Source organism: Parasteatoda tepidariorum, chromosome 9 (genome assembly GCF_043381705.1).
Source record: "Parasteatoda tepidariorum isolate YZ-2023 chromosome 9, CAS_Ptep_4.0, whole genome shotgun sequence".
Classification (NCBI taxonomy): Eukaryota; Metazoa; Arthropoda; class Arachnida; order Araneae; family Theridiidae; genus Parasteatoda; species Parasteatoda tepidariorum.
Window position 1 is genome coordinate 70,124,842 of NC_092212.1, and position 19,277 is coordinate 70,144,118.

The window sequence follows — 19,277 nt, forward strand, 5'->3', positions numbered from 1 at the left end:
GCCAATCAGATGAAGGAAAAGAGTCTTGGAATTCCGCTAATGATGAGGCGAATAATTGTATGGCTGATAAGCCGAAGACGTAATAGAGAAACTTTTCTTTTTATTGTGGCATCAGTTTGATTTCATCTTTACCGCCAGATTTGAAAACAGGATTTTTGAGCTGGTTGTTGGTCTTCGTGAGGCTAGGGGGCTTCGGCCCCTACGCTAGTTTTTTTGTGTGCTGCTAGAGACTCCTTGAGAGTTTCATATTTTTTTTGAATGTATGTGTTTGTTGATAAAAAACATGCATTTCAATCTTTTTACATCTGAAACAAATTTTTATTAATTATTTGCTTTCTAAGCAATTAATTTATTTTATAGCCAGGATGAATATGCTCTGGCAATTATTTTGTGAATTAGTTTTATAATGAACATTTTTGTGTAAAGGGATATTTGATAGATAGCCAAGACAATAAAAATGCTTTTGTAAGTATACTTTTGTTTCAATTGTCCTTGATGTTTCTGCTCTGATTAATTATTTGATTTTAGATTATTCTAATTTTTTTTATTCTAGAGAATTGAGCTTTTCACACGTTTTGTACTAACCCTAAGATCTTAATTTATTTTCCAGCACGTGTTACCATTAGGTCGATCACTATGAATGATTATTATAGAATAATGTTTAAGAGTAGATTTTGATTGCAGTATTAGTCCTATAATATAGTGATTCCACATGGAATTAAAATTTATTCCTTTATTCTTAATTTCTGCTCGTGCTGATTTCTGATTAATTTATTTGGCCAGTTCGTTTTAATGTTATATTCTAATATTTAAATTTGATCGCATAGTATGCTGAGATAAATGCTTAACATGTTATTCAATGAGGTATTTTTAGCATTACCTTTCTTGATTAAAAATTATCAAGTATCACATGATTGAGGTAAATGAATTCATTTGTTTAAACATTTTGTGTTTTATTTGTTCGAGTTTAATAGCTAATGTATATTAGGTGTAATTGTGGATATAATGTATAACTACTTAATTCTCACTTTAATCTTGTTTTAACTAACCAAAGTCAATAAGTGACCCCAAGATAATATGTGTCTCTACACAGACAAAATTTAATACGAATTGTTTTAAAACTTAAGAATTGTTTAGTGAATTGTCATGTGATTTATCATACATATCAGTGAAGTTCAAAGCTTATAGAGGCTTGAGGGACAGACAGTAAATAACAAAGGAAAGCAATGTTTTTGATCACGATGTGCTGAAAAGTGTAGCAATGGATTTGTAACTTTTATTAGCTATTTTGATTTTTATGTGCAACCATTACTCACCATTTCGTAACCCTAGTTTAAATATTTATAGAGACATGATAGATTTTATTTTGTCTTACGTTTTTTTGTTGTAACTATATTCTATAAAATTATAATTATTGCTATATTCAATAAAACTAAACTAACTTCTTAGAGTAATTTTCAATTAATAATATAAATATTTGCTTAAAATTTGAAAACAATGTGTTAAAATTGATCAAGATATGAGTAGTTAAAGTAGTTCTTTTATACTGCGCATGTGCGGGATTTCGTAGAGAATCAAATTTTGCAGTTGATAAAGAAAGTTCGATTTGAATATATTAAAAATTTAAAAAGTTTCAAGCAATTTTCTAAGCAGTTTTCGTACTTCTTAAAAGAAAGCGCGAAATGATAAGAGGAGTTTACAAATATTATTTTGCATCATTCTCTAACACAGGTTTATTCTTTTTAAGAAAATCAATTCTAAGATGAACCTTTATGAATATATTATCATATTTTAAACGTTATATCTTGCAGTTTTTCTACATCTTCGAATTGCATTCTAATTAGGTTAAGTTAAACTACAGTGTCGCGTAATCAGAGAGATAATTAGGTTTTAATGTCATCCGATACTGAATTAAAAACGTAATAACTGTAACCGAAATTACGATTCAAGAAACCACAAAATTTTTTACAATGTCTAGGTGCCTAATGTCTAAAAGTTTGAATTTTCAAATTTACACTGTTAGAATTATCATTATGAAATTATGACAAAATAAGCGACAGCAATGTGCCCATCCAATCAACCGTCAAGTTTACAGTAAATAACCTTTTTTAAGCTTTACGGTTTTGAAACCGTTTTCAACTAGTATATTTAGAAAATCATGAATTCAAAATTATATCGTTTTTTAACCATTTGCTGCAAGCATAGTCTTAAAACCGTCAAAATAAATTTGCCTTAACATTTGAGCTAGGCTTTTCGTTAGGTAAAGGGCATTGCAGTTTGGTTCTAAATGAGTTGTGTTTTATCAAATGAACAAAGAATGTGAGTTATTTGGATTATTCGGTTTCACCAATCATAAGAGACGGGAAATATTTGACTTTTATAGTGGTAAGCAGTTTTATGTTCCTGACATCGATACGTGAATGAAAGTATCATATTCTAACATTCCAGGGTCACAAATTGAGGAGTACAGGACTCTCTAAACTCTTCATAAGTTAAACGAAAATGAGGAAATATTGTTGTGTAAAAGCTGGGTCTGGACCCCTGTTCTGTCAATCATAAGATTTCCGGATTTGCTCCAGATAAAATGTATCCAGTTGTAAAGAACTAAGCAGCTTCATTTGGTGAGCCAAGTTTGTGCGACAAAATTCTGACTGTTTAACCATATTAGGGAAAAGCAGTTTATAAACTGTTTTCCTCACATTTAACAGTTTAAATATCTTCTTACGTTTAGTTATATTAAAGTTTTTTTTAGCATGGTAAAATAACAATTAAATAAATTGTTATTTATCCATTTTTCTCAAGAAATTTCTTACAGTGTATTTAATAAATTTTATTTTTCTGATGCGCAAGGAAAAAATAATTCTTAATAATCTATGCAAATTTTTATTAAATGTTTGAAAACTGATATGGTTTATAGGTCAACAGCTGTTTCATTTGATTTCAGCATTTTTCTTGATCATGAAGTCTATCCAAGAAATCCATACACTCTTTCTATAAAAAAGAAATCAATATATTATTTTAAAATTAAACAGTATTTTTAAAAGTTTAAGAATACTACAGAAATTGTGATGGTCTTAGGTTTGATCTATCAGTATGCTTTAGAACTATATATTATATCAAAAACGAATTTCTTAAGGAAAAAGTTCAAATTAGAAACTTTAAATCATTTTACTAAATTATGTATTAATAAAAATGCGAAACTCCTTAGACTACGTATTTATAATCTACAAATATAAATTTGGGTATTATTAGATACTTAGTTTATACGAACTAAATTTTTTGTTACACACATAACACAAGAAATTTTTATTAAAGATAAATTAATTTTTTTTTTATAAATAATTTCGACTGAAATATAAATAGTTTATGTGACACAAAAATCTATTACCAAATAAAGTTTAAATATTTTCACAGTTTAAAAAGTAAAAACATTAAAATACCAGTTAATAATTAGAAATGACTCATAAAGCATGGGGGCTAAACAAATTTAATTATGCATGCTTGCTAAGTAATTCTGTATGCTTATTAATTATGTAATGTAGTTAGTTTAATTATGTATGCTAATTAATGATGCTTAATTATTTTAAAGCAGATGGGACTATTGTGTAGAGTGCATCTTTTGACTAAAATTAACTTCTCCTTACAAATTTAGAAAATAATCCTTCCTTGGTGATAAATTTTATGCACTTTTTTCTCTCCATTCGAAAGTTTTAAAAAGGTACATTACGCAAAAAAAGATAATCATTTTGACTAATTTTTGTTCCAATAGAAGGAATTGCACGTTAATATTTGTTATTATATTATTTAATAATTTTAGAAAAATTTTTAAATTTAAAGTACACAAATTTTTACATGAGTTTAAAGAATGTAAACTTTGAGGCAAAATAAAAATAAATTTGAAAAGGATTTATAGTTTTTGAAAAGAAACTATTCGACCCGAAAAACTAACAAGCGCATGCTCCACACGCTATAAAAATACGCTATACAATGAGTTTTAAATGTCAAAAATCATAATCCGTTGAAAAAAGGCATGTATCAAGCATGTAAATAAAGAATGTTTTGTGTCTAATTTCGTAATTTATGATATTGTCTTCATTAATTAATTTGCATATTTGAAGTTACCCTCTTGAAACAGTATGATTGGTTCTAATAAGTGAAAATCCTATAATTAGATCAAAAGGTATGCCAGAAGATTCGTGTTTCTCCATGCTCTGAATTTAGTAATGCAATTGAACAATAAAGAAATTTTTTTACATACTATTCTATTGCTACTTTTAAATTATTATTAAAAATATATATTTTTAAAGTTACAAATATATAAGTTATTAGAACAGAGAACAGAGCAAACTATTATTATATTATAAATTTTTTTTTAAATATGCTTTTAGTATCACCATAAAACTAATGAAAATTCATAAATTGACTTTCATAGGGCAGAAATGTGCCAAAAATTGTTTTTAGTGATGTTTCATTTTTATTGAATCAATTTCAGTAATAAGATTATTTTGATAAATTTTAGCAATCGGAGAGATTCCGTCATTTTTAAAAAACTACCACCAATCATTTAAGAAATGATTAGTTTTAAATTAATGCCGATATAGAACTATTGAAATAATACTAACGCAACTATTTAAAATACTTAACATTTTTTTTCAGATAAATTTCCCCTAGAAAAAATTTCTGAGTTTAAAGCAGAAATTACAAATTCTTCCATTTGAAGGTTAGGAAATTTCTGAATCCCCGGAATAGTTTTGTAATGTTCACTGCGATTTTTATGTATTTATATCTAGATTTCGATTTAATGTAATATTTAATTCATTACATACTGTAGTATTTTAGTAAAATATATGTAATATAATATATGTAATAAAATATAATGTCTTTGCATATATATATGTTTAGTAAAATATATGTAAGCTAAGACGTTAATGTTTTGGTTCGAAAAAATCAGAATTTTTCGAAAATTCAAAAATTAAATATTTTTGAAAGTTGATTAAATATAATATAAAACTTAACTTAATTTATATACTATAAGTATAAAATATTATGATATGATAAAGTTATATATTTCTGTATCAAAATTCAGTTTTTTTTTTAAATATAATAATTTTGAACTTTATTTTATTTTTATAGATATAGAATTATCTTTCCGAAGGCGTCCCCTTTTGATCCGGCAATTTTGTTGTTGAAAATTCACCTGGTTCAGGAAGAATGTTTAAAGCTGGTGTATAAACATAATGAAGGCAAAAATAGGAACAAACCGCGGTATAAAAACTCTGGCGATTGCTTTGCTGTTAACTTTCTGGACTTTGACCATTTACGATCGTTTGAAACACCGCTGCTTATTCTCAAAGCTTGACCTGCGGGCTCCTCACGTTCTTATGGAAAGACGTCTGTAGCATCATGTTTCTTTATTCCCAAGCGTCAAGAAAATTTTCGATTTTCAAAGGGCATCATCAATGGAGACAAGAAATGGATTTTCTCCAAGAATGTTCTGGTCTCTCTAAATTTTTTCAGATGGTTATACTTTACTTCAAGATAGGTGTTCAAAACCTCCCTGAATTAGTTTTTTACAAGCAAATAAGAAACATTTTATGAACCTGGAATCACGCTAGGGCCGAATAAATTGCAAAAGGTACAGCACCAGAATGACTTGAAAGGTGGAGCGAAAAAACAGTTTGCAGTAATCGAAAATCACTAACTTCCAAAAGTTGTATATGGATTAGTATTTCCCTCCGGATTTTTCTTACAATTTCTGTGCACCATCTTCATTTCCAGTAAAAGCATTAAATTTTTTAAATTTCTTTCGAGAAACAGCAATTTTTTGTAAAAAAAAATGACTTTTTTCTAAAAATTGTCGGAAGAATACAAAACCTCTTGCAAACATTGTGTATTTACTAAAATATTACCCATGAATTGTTTTGAAATTGTTCCGGTTCATTTTCTTTTTCATTTAGTAACGGACTCAGGAGGGGTTTTTTATTAGCTTTTTTCAGATTATTAATACTATTGTGAGGCTTATAAAATTGCAACAAAAAGTAAACAAGAGAGAAAGAAAAACTAAAGAGTACGCCATAGCTTGACAAAAGTAGCAATGCTAACTGATTTAATTTATGCATAAAATCACGTTGAAGCATATTGAAGGAAGCTAGTTCCATTAGGTAGATGGATCTAATTTTCGCATGCAAATTTATGGACCTTTTTTTATGGTAGTGACTATCTTGCATTCGAAAGTTTCCAAGGGCTTAATTACACCGAATTTGGTATATATTTTGTAGAAGAAACTACTTGGTTTACATTTATTAAATATTTTTGATCTGCTCTGAGATCAGAAATGTTATATTCTCTCATTTCTGACGAATCTTATTAATCCGCTGAAACGTATTAGTTAGATTGTTCCCAGTTGAGCTCTTGCCCATTGATGAGAATAATCCTTAAAGGTTCATTCTCTTACCGTCCTGGTAATTCATAATATTTTTTAGTCTTTGCACATTTGAGTGAAACTCACCTATCACCCTTTTTGCAGATCCTTTTAAGCAGACAAATAATGCCAAATTCTAAACATTTACCATAGTTCTGATGCAAATAACTACAATAAGCTTAGATGCAGCATTAGTTTCGCTATTTAAAAGAATCAAAATGGATTCCTTTATATCCGACACTGAAGGGGTTTACGGACAGATGTGTCTAAGTTAAATATGTAGTTCTTAGTTCTTGAATAATCTCTATATATGGTTTTATTTTAGATCTATGATTGAAGTGACTCTCTTTCCACCATTGGGACTAACGACTTGTTTTTTTCCTCCATGAAAGTAAATGCCTAGAAGTTTGATTTACTATTCAGCTATTTAATTCCGTATATTTAATTACAGTATTCTTTGCTACTTTTATCTATTCTACATCTGTCTTCAGTGATTGAAGAATCGTTGCATTCTGTAATTTCATCTTTTAATTTTTAGTTTGTATTTTCATCTTTGTTTTTACTCTCTGTAAATGATTTGATAATGCGACCGCAAATGCAGCACCAAGTCCATCCAGCAATATATACCTGGCACATGTTTTAGCAGCAGTCACAAGTTCAATTCTAGTTAGGGGTGTGGCTGAGACTGAAGGTGCTGGAAAGCATGAGACTTTTGCTTCTCCTTTGACATCAAATTTGAAGGCTTTAGAATGCGCTCTTTGCCTTTTTTTGTAACTAAAATGTTTTGATTTAGCTTGTTTTCTTGAAATCTTGCAACTTGTGCTTCGCCTACAGCTAGATTCGTTTTCTTTTCTATCCATCTTTTGATTTAACTGCAATAAACTTGTCAATTAATTGAACCTATACGTAATCGTAACAAAGTGAGCTAGTCATGAAAAAACTCGCTCTTTAGATGAAATTTCCTGTGATTTATTTCAAATGTAATCATTGATTCCACATTTGTGAAGATATGGTGTACTCTTCACTTTTCTATATATTGTTTACTTTTGGTTGTTACTTTAAAATATTATTAATAATATAAAAGAAAAGGTAAAAAATCCCTCATGAGTCAGTTACTGAATGAAAAGGAAAATGAACCAGAAAAATTTCAAAACAATTCATTAGTAATACTTTTCTAAATACACAACGTTTGCAAGGTGTTTCATTTTCTTCCGACAATTTTTTGAAATATGATATTTTCTTACATATTTTGTACTTTTTGTAAAATTTTTTTAGCTGTTGTAAAAAGTGAAAATATTACTGAAAATTTCTGATAAAATACACAAGTAATATTCATTAAATACACGCCTTTTAACTGATGATTTGTTTTATATGACAATTCACGAAAATTTGAAAAAATTTTAAAGAAATTTGCTGTTTTATGAAAAATATTAAAACTATAAGGCTTTTGCGGGAAATGAAGATGATACATAAAAAATCTGAAAGAACCCGCATGTGATATACAAGACCATGTACAACTTTTGGGACGTAGTGCTTTTTATGTATCGAAATCTTTTTTTTTTTCACTTCACACTAATGGCCAACTTATAAAGAAGTAAAACATTTATTCCTTGGCACTCGTAAGACATTGAAAAAAAAGCTAAAATACTTTATAAACAACCCAATACATGAAATAATTTGAAATTTTTTATTATACGATATGATGAGGCATGTTTTTACATTGTTTACTTTTACATTAATTTTTTAAATATTTATTTTAATAATTTATTTATTTTAAATAACTTTGCATAAATATATAAAATTTTAAAGTTAAGTCAACCGTTTTTTTAATTTTTGCTTGATTTTTAAAAAAAAAAATTCTGTTAAAATATCAAATACTTGTTTAAACTTTCTGAACACAAATTAAGGTTCTTGAAACATAAGTTTCTAAAGTTTCTTACAACAAGTGTTCTCAATTTTTAAGGTACATCAATATGAAACTAATTAAACATAAATAATGATCTTGTATAAAAAAAATAAATTTCCAATGGTTAACAAACAAAATTAAATTTCAAATTGAGTAAATGAATCTAAGCCGCATTATTATTTAAGTGCACTTTTTTTTAATATTTCCTTTATAAAATTATTATTTAATATTACCTTTATAAAATGTAATTATACTGCACTCTTAAAGTATACTCGCAAAAATTATTTTGACGAAATATTTCAGAAACATAAATTTTATTTTTTTCTGCTTTTTGGAATAATACTTGTATTATATTTTCAATATTGACTTCTTTAATTAACATCTTGAATTCAGATTTTTGATACGGGTAGAGAAACTTACCGATCGTTCTGACCAGCGCTGGCATTCATCAGTTGGATTTGTACAAATTTCCTTTATAAAGTAATAAATAATATTAAATTAATTAAGTTTTTCCAAAGATGAAGAATGTTTAAAGTGGTAAAAAATATCAAGATTAGAGAAACTCAAAAACATTGTTAATTGAAATTCTAAAACATTAAAGCATTGTTTTTATTTCGTTCTTTTAAATAGTCGTTAAAGATGTATAATAATTAATTATAATTTCTTTGCAATAGATAATATGTTTTATTTACATATTTCTTTTCATGAAAGGATAAAGATATACACTTATAAAGGAACTTGCATATTATTCATAATAAGTACTTGTAGTTGTGAATTTATAAAGTGCACTTTTAATGCATAAGTTCTGTAGTTTAAAATTTCGTTACTTTCAGATGTTATAATGTAGTTTGACTTTAAAAAATGTAAATGTATTGCATGTGGTAAAATTAACAACAATAATTTTTTTATTGCTGCATTTGAATATAAAAAAATTTCTACTTAATATATTTACAATTTGATCGAAATTCATTACAAAAACACTCCCTAATAATTGTTATGGATTATTTTTCCCTTGTCCAGCATTAAATGATGAAATATACACGTGTGTTCTGCTTGGAGGAAAACCATTGACATTTGTCTCACTTAGCTGCTTATATATCCGATATATTTTCGAATTACAAAAAAAATTATTTAATTTACTATAGCAAAAGTTGTTCGAAATGGCGGTCATTGGCGTCATTTCACAGTATACAGGGATGCAAAAACAATTCCCAGATGCACCTGAAGATGTAAGGTAAGCTTTTGACATCTGCCAAAGTGAAGACAGTCTGAAAGTTGGAAGGAGGAGTGGCATGTATCTGGTAAATTTAGATAGTACACGCTTCAATTGATTGCCACCATTTGTCTCTTCTAGATTCAAAGCCTACCCAGAGAGCAGTCTAAGGTGGATTTTAATGTCAAAAACAATGTTTATCACAGAGGCCAACAAGGTTTATGAATAATTAACAAATAAACCAAGCAAAGCTTGAAGCAGTCTTAAATTTAACTATACAAACTAGCAAAAACGAGGTAGTTTGCAGTAAAAGGTAAAAAAGGATATTTTTTTGTAAAGTATTAGGCCTGTTTTTATGAAATCTAAAATGAAGTAAGCTTGTTATACAAATATTTCCACTAAGTTTAAAAAAATAAATAGATAAATAAGTAAACAGATAAATAAATAGATAAATAAGTAAATAATAAACATTTCTATGCCAACCAAATGAAAATGAACATACAGAGTTTACAGTACAGGTGTCCTGTAAAGTGAAAACTAACGTGTTTCGTAGTTTTTTACTATCATCGAGGTTTGCGAACCCATGCTCTATGTAAACATTTCATCGTTTTGATTTCTTTCATTACTTTTCTGAATTTGTTGATCGAATTTTGCACTATCCTGTATCCATACTTCATTAGAAAAATATTTGTCAAAACTCAAGTGTATAGTTTTTAATCATTATGTTGTAGGTTAACCTAATAAAACCTTGCTTAAATAGTTTTTAATTAAATAGAAACCACAGTTTTAGGATTAAATATCACATAGGCATTACATATTATAGTCAAAAAAAATTCGATGACTTTTTTTATTCTTCTGAATTTCTTGATTGAATTTGTACAATATCTTGCATTTATTAGATGAGATTTATTATATTGCATTCACTGATTATCCTTCAGAGGAAAAATATTTATCAAAATTCACACATACACTTTTTAATTATTGAGTTTGAAGTTAATCTTGTATAAACCTGGCTTAAATGCTTTTTTTAGTGAATGGAAACCATAGTTTTCGGAATATACATCACACATGCATTACATCTTATAGAGAAAAAAAAATAATTAACTTACTGAATAGTTTTCTAGATATATTTGTACAATCAAGTTAAACAAAGTTTCCTGTAAAATTAAAGAAAATCACTAACAAATCCTCAACGTATACAGTAAATATCATATTACAGCTTTGCCAACAATCTTTTTTTTTTTCAGATTAAAACTGTACTAAAAATTATAATGAACAAAATGTATAATGCACAAATTAAAATTCAGAAATCACGTTACTGATATGTTTTTTTTGCAATCTAATTACTCAAAAGTCTAAAATTAAATAAAATAATTCATGCAAATGGTGTTTGAATTATGATGTCCGACCTGAAGTTGCAATTTCTTTGAATAAAGTAGTCTTTTTTCGGGAATATTTAACTTCAATTCGTTTGGGAGGGAGAGGAAACAGCTGCAATCTAGAAAATAATACAATACACCCACTTAGCCAAGGAAAATTGATGAACTTTTAGATTCTTAAGTATATATTCTTTGCCAATCTTAAGGCTCTGAAAATATTTTAGCTAATCATTAGCCATTTTATGCATAACTATTTGAATACGTGTTCTTCGTTTGGGGAGAAAAAAGAAAATAACAAATAAGTCAGCGTTGTTAACAAATATGTTGCAGCATAAAGAAATTATTCACAGGACTGAAAGTTATATTACACAATTTATAAAGCTAAAATATTTTTTTGTAAAACTTAATATCATATTTTGTCCTTCAGAGTGGCTTTGCTTTATTAGATTTTACAATTCACGTTATCAGTAGTTTATCCATCAAAGAAACATGTGGTTTCATATAACTGAGATGTTAATCGTTAACAGCAGGACATTGATCATTGTGCTTATATTACATAACGATTAAAAAATAATTCGATATTAAAGAAGGTGCAAGACTTCTTCATTTATTTATGAGAACTATAAGCTAGCTAACATCATCTGATATCATCGTTACATATCTAAAAAAACAAAATGGAATCATCTGCAGTTTACTTTATGTCAAATATGACTTCTAAGTCTCTGAGAATATTTGGTTTTTCAAGTATCTCAGAAGAACAAACTCAAAATTAAATTTTTGAATGAATTTAGAATCGGGGGCAAAAATTGTTCTTTTTATCCACTGTTTAATTATCAAGACGTAAGCCTAAACAATTTTGAATTTATAAGAGGAGACAAAATATAGATTTTATTATTATTAACTAAAAAGCTTACATTAACAATTTTTTATAAACATAAACTATTAAGGTTATTATTCTGTTTCCATTGAATAATTTAATAGTGTTTGTAAGATTTTTTTATTTAGTTTACGATGTATACAAATTCATTAGGAGTCTTTTTAAATAGCAAAACACAAAATTTGTACAAAATCGGTGAGAATAATGAAATTTTGCCAAAGTCAAACTTTCTAAATTTTTACTTCTCATGCATGTTTAAATGCAATTTGATGACAATTTCAGATATTGTTGTGTAATATTGCCGTTCGATTGTTGTTTAATATTGCCGATAAAACGATTCTCAAATTTCTCAAACATTATTAAATTAAATAATAAAAATTAAGAAATAATTTCTAAAAGATTTCATTCAATTAAGATGAAGGAGATTAGTAAACATTTTTTTTTTGCTTAAGTTTTTCCACAGATATGGAGAATCAAGCTGAAACTATTGGAAACATAATTTCCAGATTGTGAGTACCTTTATTATTTTGCGAGACAAAAAATTATTTCGTGTTTAAAAGAAAAAGTATCGTTATTAAAATAAGATGAGCTTTAAATTTTGTAACTTAATTTCATCTGCACAAAAGTACATTTAATGCTCTCTTAATTATTCGTTAATTAGAAAAATTTAGATTAATTAAGACGGTCTCTGGAGCCAAGACTATTAAACTGTTTGATAATTTTCAATTCGCGCAATATGCTTTGAATTAAATACACAATTGTTAAATACACAAACAAATAATTTATTGTTACAATATTGTTGTTAACCTTGAACATGGCTGAAAATAATCAATAAAAAATCATAGCGAAAACTTAAATAATATTAATAATAATATTTCATTTTTATTTTTAAAAAATAAGTTGCTTCCAATAATTTCCATTCTTTTTATACCATTACTTTAATATGAGAAGTAAAGAAAGTGAAAGAAAATAGTTTTCTTGATGGCAATAAAAGTAATATCTTTAGGCAGAAAATATTAAAACATTGTTAACGATATAATAATACATTTATACAATTCAAAATGCCAATTTGATCTGATAAGAGAGGTATTGCATATTAATTTCATGATTTCAGAAAAAGAGGTTTGATTTTAGAGAGTGGTAGTTTTTTTTTGTATTTATAATTTATGTAATTTCAACCGTTACTTTTAACTTCAGAAGCAAGAAATCGAAAATAAGATAGCGAATGTCTAATAGTATAATACACTCAAAATAGCAATTGTTTGGAATGTCTTTTATAGAAGGTATTTTGTGCCATTGACCTTAAAAACAATCTACGGAGGTAGAATAATTTTACTTCAAATGAACAATGTAGAGTAGAGTGCTAAGAGTAGAATGCTAAGGAATGCATAGCATTTCTTAGCATTCTACTCTTAAAAATGTCTAGATAAGCCTCCTTTCATAGGGGAGGGGAGGGGAGGGGAGGTGATATTGAACAACTAAAGTTGCTTACTTGTTGTTTTGTAATTTTTGTAACCTGGCAAAGATGGGTTCAGACTTCCTCTAACACTTGATATCTCGATCGTTCTCTCATTAAGAATGCACAAATTTAAAAAGAAGATATTGAGCACAAAAAGGGTTGCAAATTTCATTTGGAATCGTTATCATAGGCTGCGAGATCAAATAGCACAGTTCATGAAAGGAGTGTCTAGTATATTTTTCGTATAAAAAAATACAGTTACCTAACTAAAGAAATGAGGTTAATCATGGTGAGGGTGCTTTTCATGGTTTGAACTGGGAATGTAAGTTTCTGTGAATGGGAACATGAACTTCGTATGTATGTAATCATTCTGGGCAGCTCTTCTTCCCCAACTATTCGGCAGTATTTAAGAGGAAAGTTTATTTCTTTTCTCGCAGAATATAACTGATCTATTCACATCACAGGGTATTTATTGAACAGCCATGGTTTGGTGAAATGGTTGTTTTAAACCTGAACTAGCCTAATAAGAGCCTTGATCTAAATCTAATGCAGACCTTTACAATGAATTGGAACACAGATTGCATACAGAGTCGAATTGACCATTCTCACTGCCAGCACACACTTCGGCTGTGATGAACCTTAGCAAGTCAGTTCTTAAGGCCACCTATTGAAAAAATGATGGAACGTTTCCCCGGACATGTGTAGGCTTTCATCGACGCGATATAAAAAGAGGAACATTATTTTACTAAAGCATGCCTTATGTCTCGTTAAGTCCGCAGCATTTGACTTTTGGATATTTTGGCCCGGATAATATATATCTTAGAAAGCCGATCTTGGCAAATCTATTTCATTCTGCAATTTTTCAAGAAACATTAAATATAAAATATTTCCCTCCTTGAAGCTTTTTTTTAAAAATAAATCTAATTTTAATTTTTAGTTTTCAGATAGGTAGAGTTCAGATTAAAGAGACTCTCTTCCATGATATAGATTTTGTACCACACGAATAGAAATAGATTGTTCGAATCACTGATAGATTTTTTCTTGACTCCACATCCAGTCTCGTTTTTAAAATTGATAAAGTTTACTTCGCAGACAATATCAATTCTGTTCACTTCAGACATTTCAATCCTAGATGCGTTTTCTTTTTAATTTATTTCTAAATATAGTTTTTAGATAGTTAGAATTTAAATAAGAGAGACTGTCTTCATTGATAGATTCTATACCAGGGGTTTCCAACTGGCAGCCCGCTGGCCGCATCCAGCCCTCGAAGCCCTTTTTTGTGGCCCGCGAACTTAAATATATTAGTTTTCATAGCGGACAATTTTCGTAAAAAATCTATAAGGGCTTAAAATACTTTTCTCGTTAAAAAAAAAAAAAACTACTTTTTTTGTCATCTGTGAAATTTAACAGTACAACGGTGCAAAAGAAATTTTTTCTCAGGTTTTGCATCCAAGAAAATATTTATTCAAATACAAAAATAATCGTGTATGTTGCTCTTTTTTATTTCNAATATAATTTAGCATGTGCGTATCAGAGATTCTCCAATTTAGCTTTTTGAAACCACTCATTTTGGACGAAATTACTTACATTTGTAAATTTTAAAGTGCATAAAAGAGGGAATGAATATCATGTTTTATCTAAATTCCTTGAATTGAATATCGAATGAGCGGAAAAGAAAAAAAATTATTTCAGATGCTTGAGAATTTTTTAGTTGTTGTTATAATTCCTTAATAAGTCGAAAAAATGTTAATTTATCACAGAATTAAATTTGAAAGTTAAAAAAATCTTGTCACTAAGTTTCAGATTAAGAGAAGATTCAAAATGATACGTAACAAGCATTATTTGTAATGCTTGTTATTTTGCCTTTTTTTTAATATCAAAAAAAGTTTTATAAAGTCTGACAGCAATATTTAATGTTCCTTCAAACATAAAAAAGTCCTGTATAAAATTTTAATAAAGTTGTGGCCCGCCAATTGACTGGTGTGTATAATTGCGGCCCCAGGCCTCATGTAAGTCGGAAACCCCTGTTCTATACCATATTGATAAAGATTGATTGTTTTAACTAACGTTTAATTTGAATTTATTTAAATCACTGATAGCCTTCTTCTTGACACCAAAACCAGCCCCCGTTTTAAAAAATAATGAATATACACATGTGATTTGGAAATAAAATGTAATCTATTTTGTAATTAACTCGTACTTATATGAAATAAATTCATTTGCTGCTTACAAAACCCTGAATTTTCTTGAATCCCATAAGTGGTGCCATTTAATTGGCGAAATTTCTTATTTATAGTAATAAACAATAAAAATATTATTTCTGGCAAAGAAATTAAAAAAAAACAAATAAACCTACACGTAAATCTGCGTTCTGTTCACATACTTCCGCTATCATAGGATTCATTTCTTCATAACCTTTGAAAGTATACACATCTTTTGATTCTTTTAAATCCTCTGCTACAATCAAAAAATCCTGTAATCAAAATCATAAATTTAGATTAAAAGAGATCCGTGTTTTTACATGACATATAAAAATAAATTTGAGTCTCTTGGAAGTCTATTGAATAATTATTTCACTTTGACTCATTTGCTTAAAAACAGCTTGTGTAGGCTACTGACAATGTCAACAGCCATCTATCAATAGGTACCTCAAGATAGCATCGATTTAACATGTCTTATATGTTAGTGAATGGCAATTGAGGAGTTGTAGAGGTAGCTACGCTACATTAGTCCCCCTTTAGAATTTTATCTGTTATAAAATTCGATGAATGAATACCACTAATTGATTCATTGTTGAGCGAGAGACTGAGAGAGCTGCATTAAGATCATCGAGCTTTTGAGTGTTGGTCGTGATATATGTATTAAGATAATGTCAGCATGTGTGGTCCCTCCTGCGTTGCTATTAGCAGTTGAATGGATACAGGTCCAGCTGTATGTGATAGAGACTGAGTAGCAACAGCGTGACGAGAACAATGTCATAGTCTCAAACAGTAAGTCTAGTGTTTACAGCGGACCACCCATCGAACTAAGTGTGTTCAAATTGAAGTGAGTGTTTAAGTTTAAATAAGCGTGTTGAGATCACGCAAGGTTAATCACCAATTATGAAAGTAGGGTACCGACAATGTACCGACCACCATTTAATAAAAGGTACATCAAGCTTGAGTCTAGTTAACATGTCTTGTATACTAATGAATGATAATTGAGTAGTTGGAGTGGTAGCTTAGCTACAATCTAAAACAAAATAAATTAAGAAATTGATAAATAAAGAAAGAAGAGAAGAGATAAGATAAACGACTTTCAATATAATAAACTAACACCCTACATTCTCAGAAATGAAACTCTCACTTTTGACGATTCTGCATTCTTTGAGCTGAATTTCGTTAAATTTCCAGACCAATTTGTTACGAAATCACGTGATTTTTGAAGAAATGCAACCTCTCCAATATATGACCAAAACTGGAAAGGAGACCATCGAGACTAGAACGACTGCGTCAGACGACCGGGTGATATTGTGGTTAAGGAATTGGCCTCATACCAGGAAGAACTACGGTTCGATTCCCGCTTCGAGCATGGGTGTGGTTTGTCTTTTGTTCTTTTTGTGTTGTTGGGGTGATGCAGATTATCTTATCTGATGCCCACAAAAAAGTGGATAATTGCGTCATCCGTTAGTTGCCATGAGGCACTACAAGTTCCTCATTATACTTTTTTTTTCAAAAATTAAATAGAATGACTAATGAATTCCTCCCTTTTGGCGAAATCTGTATCGTCGAAAAAGTGGTTATAGTTATTTCGTAATTTTTTTGGTAAAATTTTCGCTCGTAGCATATACCAGAAAATTATTTCGTCACAAACTAATTGAGTTTAATGAGATTTGAGTATCAGGTTTTTAAAATGTAAGGATATCTTATTAGTTTAACATTTTGGCATCAAATTACTTAAAATCAAAGAAGGCCTTCAACGTGTTGGTTTACCGGTGACTTTTGTAATTTTATTACCTGAAATATTTATCTTTATTTCGTTTATAAAAAGAGGTATAAAAGGTATGCATATTAATTTTTGAAAGTTTAAATTCAAGCTCTGAATTAAGGAGAGCAATGTCACAATCTGGTGAATCATTATTTATAAAAGCATGAAAAAAAACTTGGAAACGGAGCGTTAATGGATTTGATATAAAGATAATGTAATTGATAAATAAATCACAATAAATATATTACGTAAATAAAAAACTTAAGAAAGTGTTCCTCGCAAATATTTCAGCTTTCCCTATTTACTAAGTTTACATATGTTATTTATAAATGAAAGATTGTAAGTATAAAAGTTCGATAAATGTGACTATGGTGCGATTGGATAAAATTTCTATAAATGTGATATAAAAATAATTCAGTTACCTAGCATCCAGTAATTAAATTTATTGTTGATATTACCTCTTGTTTAATTCGAGCAATTATGGCATCAAATTCTTCTTTGTCCTTCGGATCTGGAAAATATTCATTTAAATCTCATTTTTAAGGCAAAAATATAAAAGAAAATCTGCCACTGTCTAAAGTCTATTAATTTCAAAAATATTTGCTTTATTAATCATTTTGGACTACAATAGTTTTTAATGAAAAAATTTTTAAGGTTATTTCCAGTTTAATTAAATAATAAATCTAATCAAACATTACAGAATCCGAACTTATCGATAACGAACTTATCGAATCCGAACAAAAACTTATCGAATAATGGAGCTGCCATGAAAATCTTTAATGTTGTTTTTTTTATTTTTTTTTATTTAATATCTTCAATGTCACTCTCACTGTGCAACTATTACTATTCCTTCAACAGGAAAATTGAAATGTCATCGATATTATTACCGTTAATCTCAGTATTTTTAAATCTAAGGAACCTAAAAATATTTTAGAATAATTTCAGAACAATTTTTTCTGATTAATTGTAAAAAAAAATGATTGTTATATAAATTGAGAGATATAAAATGACTCAATTGGACTTTTTTCTAAAACAAAATTGCCGAAACGTATAATCGAAAATAGATCGAATTAATTATTATAAAATCGAATTTAAGAGAAATTGATGAAACTAATGGAGCCGCCATTTAAATCTTTCATAACTCCATTTTTTTTATTTTTAGTATTTTCGATGTTTCTCTCATTTGTCATTTTTTAGCATAAACTGAACATGAATCGAATCTGATCATACTCGTGATCTGAACATGAATTTAAATGGCATCGATATTACCATCATTTCAATGACCTCTAAATTGACTTAACTTAAACTGATAATTGTTTATTATACATAAATAACGTATCAAAAAAAATTCAGAATAAGTATCCTGATTTTTTTTTGTTGATAAATATATTAAGTTTATACATTTATTAATTTACAGACATATCAGATCTCAATTAGATTAACTTATGTTGTTTTTTTAATTTCTTCAAATCTAGATCTAGATTTTTTAACGAATAAAACTGCGTGTGTGGGAATAGAGTGTATTGACCTCTTGAGTTACGAAGGTCGAAGACACAGCCTAATACAGGATATTACAAGGATACTCTAGCTCACCAATAAATAAGTTTTTCAAAAAGAATTAATATATAGAACGATTCTAATCTGAAGTAAAAATCAAGGATTGAAAACTTTATCAAGTTGGTTACATTTATTTATTTCGAGACATATCAGATCCTAATTAGATTAGCATATTTTATTTTTAGTTCCTTCAAATCTTTAAATCTGGATCAGATGTTTTACAACGAATAAAACAGTATGTTTAGGAATAGCGAGGATTGACCTCTTGAGTTACGAAGATAGAGGATACAGCGTAATACAGCAAATTACAAAGATACGCTAGCTAACTACTAAAGATTTTTTGGCTTGAAGAAATAATATAGAACGATTCTAATTTTAATTTAAAATCAAGGAAAAATGTGAAAAGAGAATTATAAAAAAAATTATTGTTCGCATTCATTTTAAACAGATAACAGAAACAGTTCGCTGACAATTTATAAATTAAAGTTAGTTTAATATA

At 28.4% G+C, this 19,277-nt stretch overlaps 1 protein-coding gene and 1 long non-coding RNA gene across 2 annotated transcripts in view; one reads left to right on the forward strand and one right to left on the reverse strand.

Moving 5' to 3' along the window:
• The first annotated feature begins 6 nt into the window (after positions 1-6).
• On the forward strand, positions 7-5,640 carry LOC107440275 (uncharacterized). Its single transcript, XR_001583617.3, has 2 exons — positions 7-465; positions 5,134-5,640. It is a non-coding gene; the product is annotated as an uncharacterized lncRNA (long non-coding RNA).
• Positions 2,871-19,277, reverse strand: part of LOC107440274 (uncharacterized) — a 31,052-nt gene continuing 14,645 nt past the window's right edge. Inside the window, exons 3-6 of the mRNA XM_071185054.1 lie at positions 15,612-15,728; positions 10,650-10,697; positions 8,748-8,798; positions 2,871-2,991 (exon numbers count right to left, since the gene is read on the reverse strand). Coding sequence (XP_071041155.1) covers positions 2,941-2,991; positions 8,748-8,798; positions 10,650-10,697; positions 15,612-15,728 — 267 coding nt within the window. The 3' untranslated portion in view covers positions 2,871-2,940. The remainder of the gene's footprint in view (positions 2,992-8,747; positions 8,799-10,649; positions 10,698-15,611; positions 15,729-19,277) is intronic.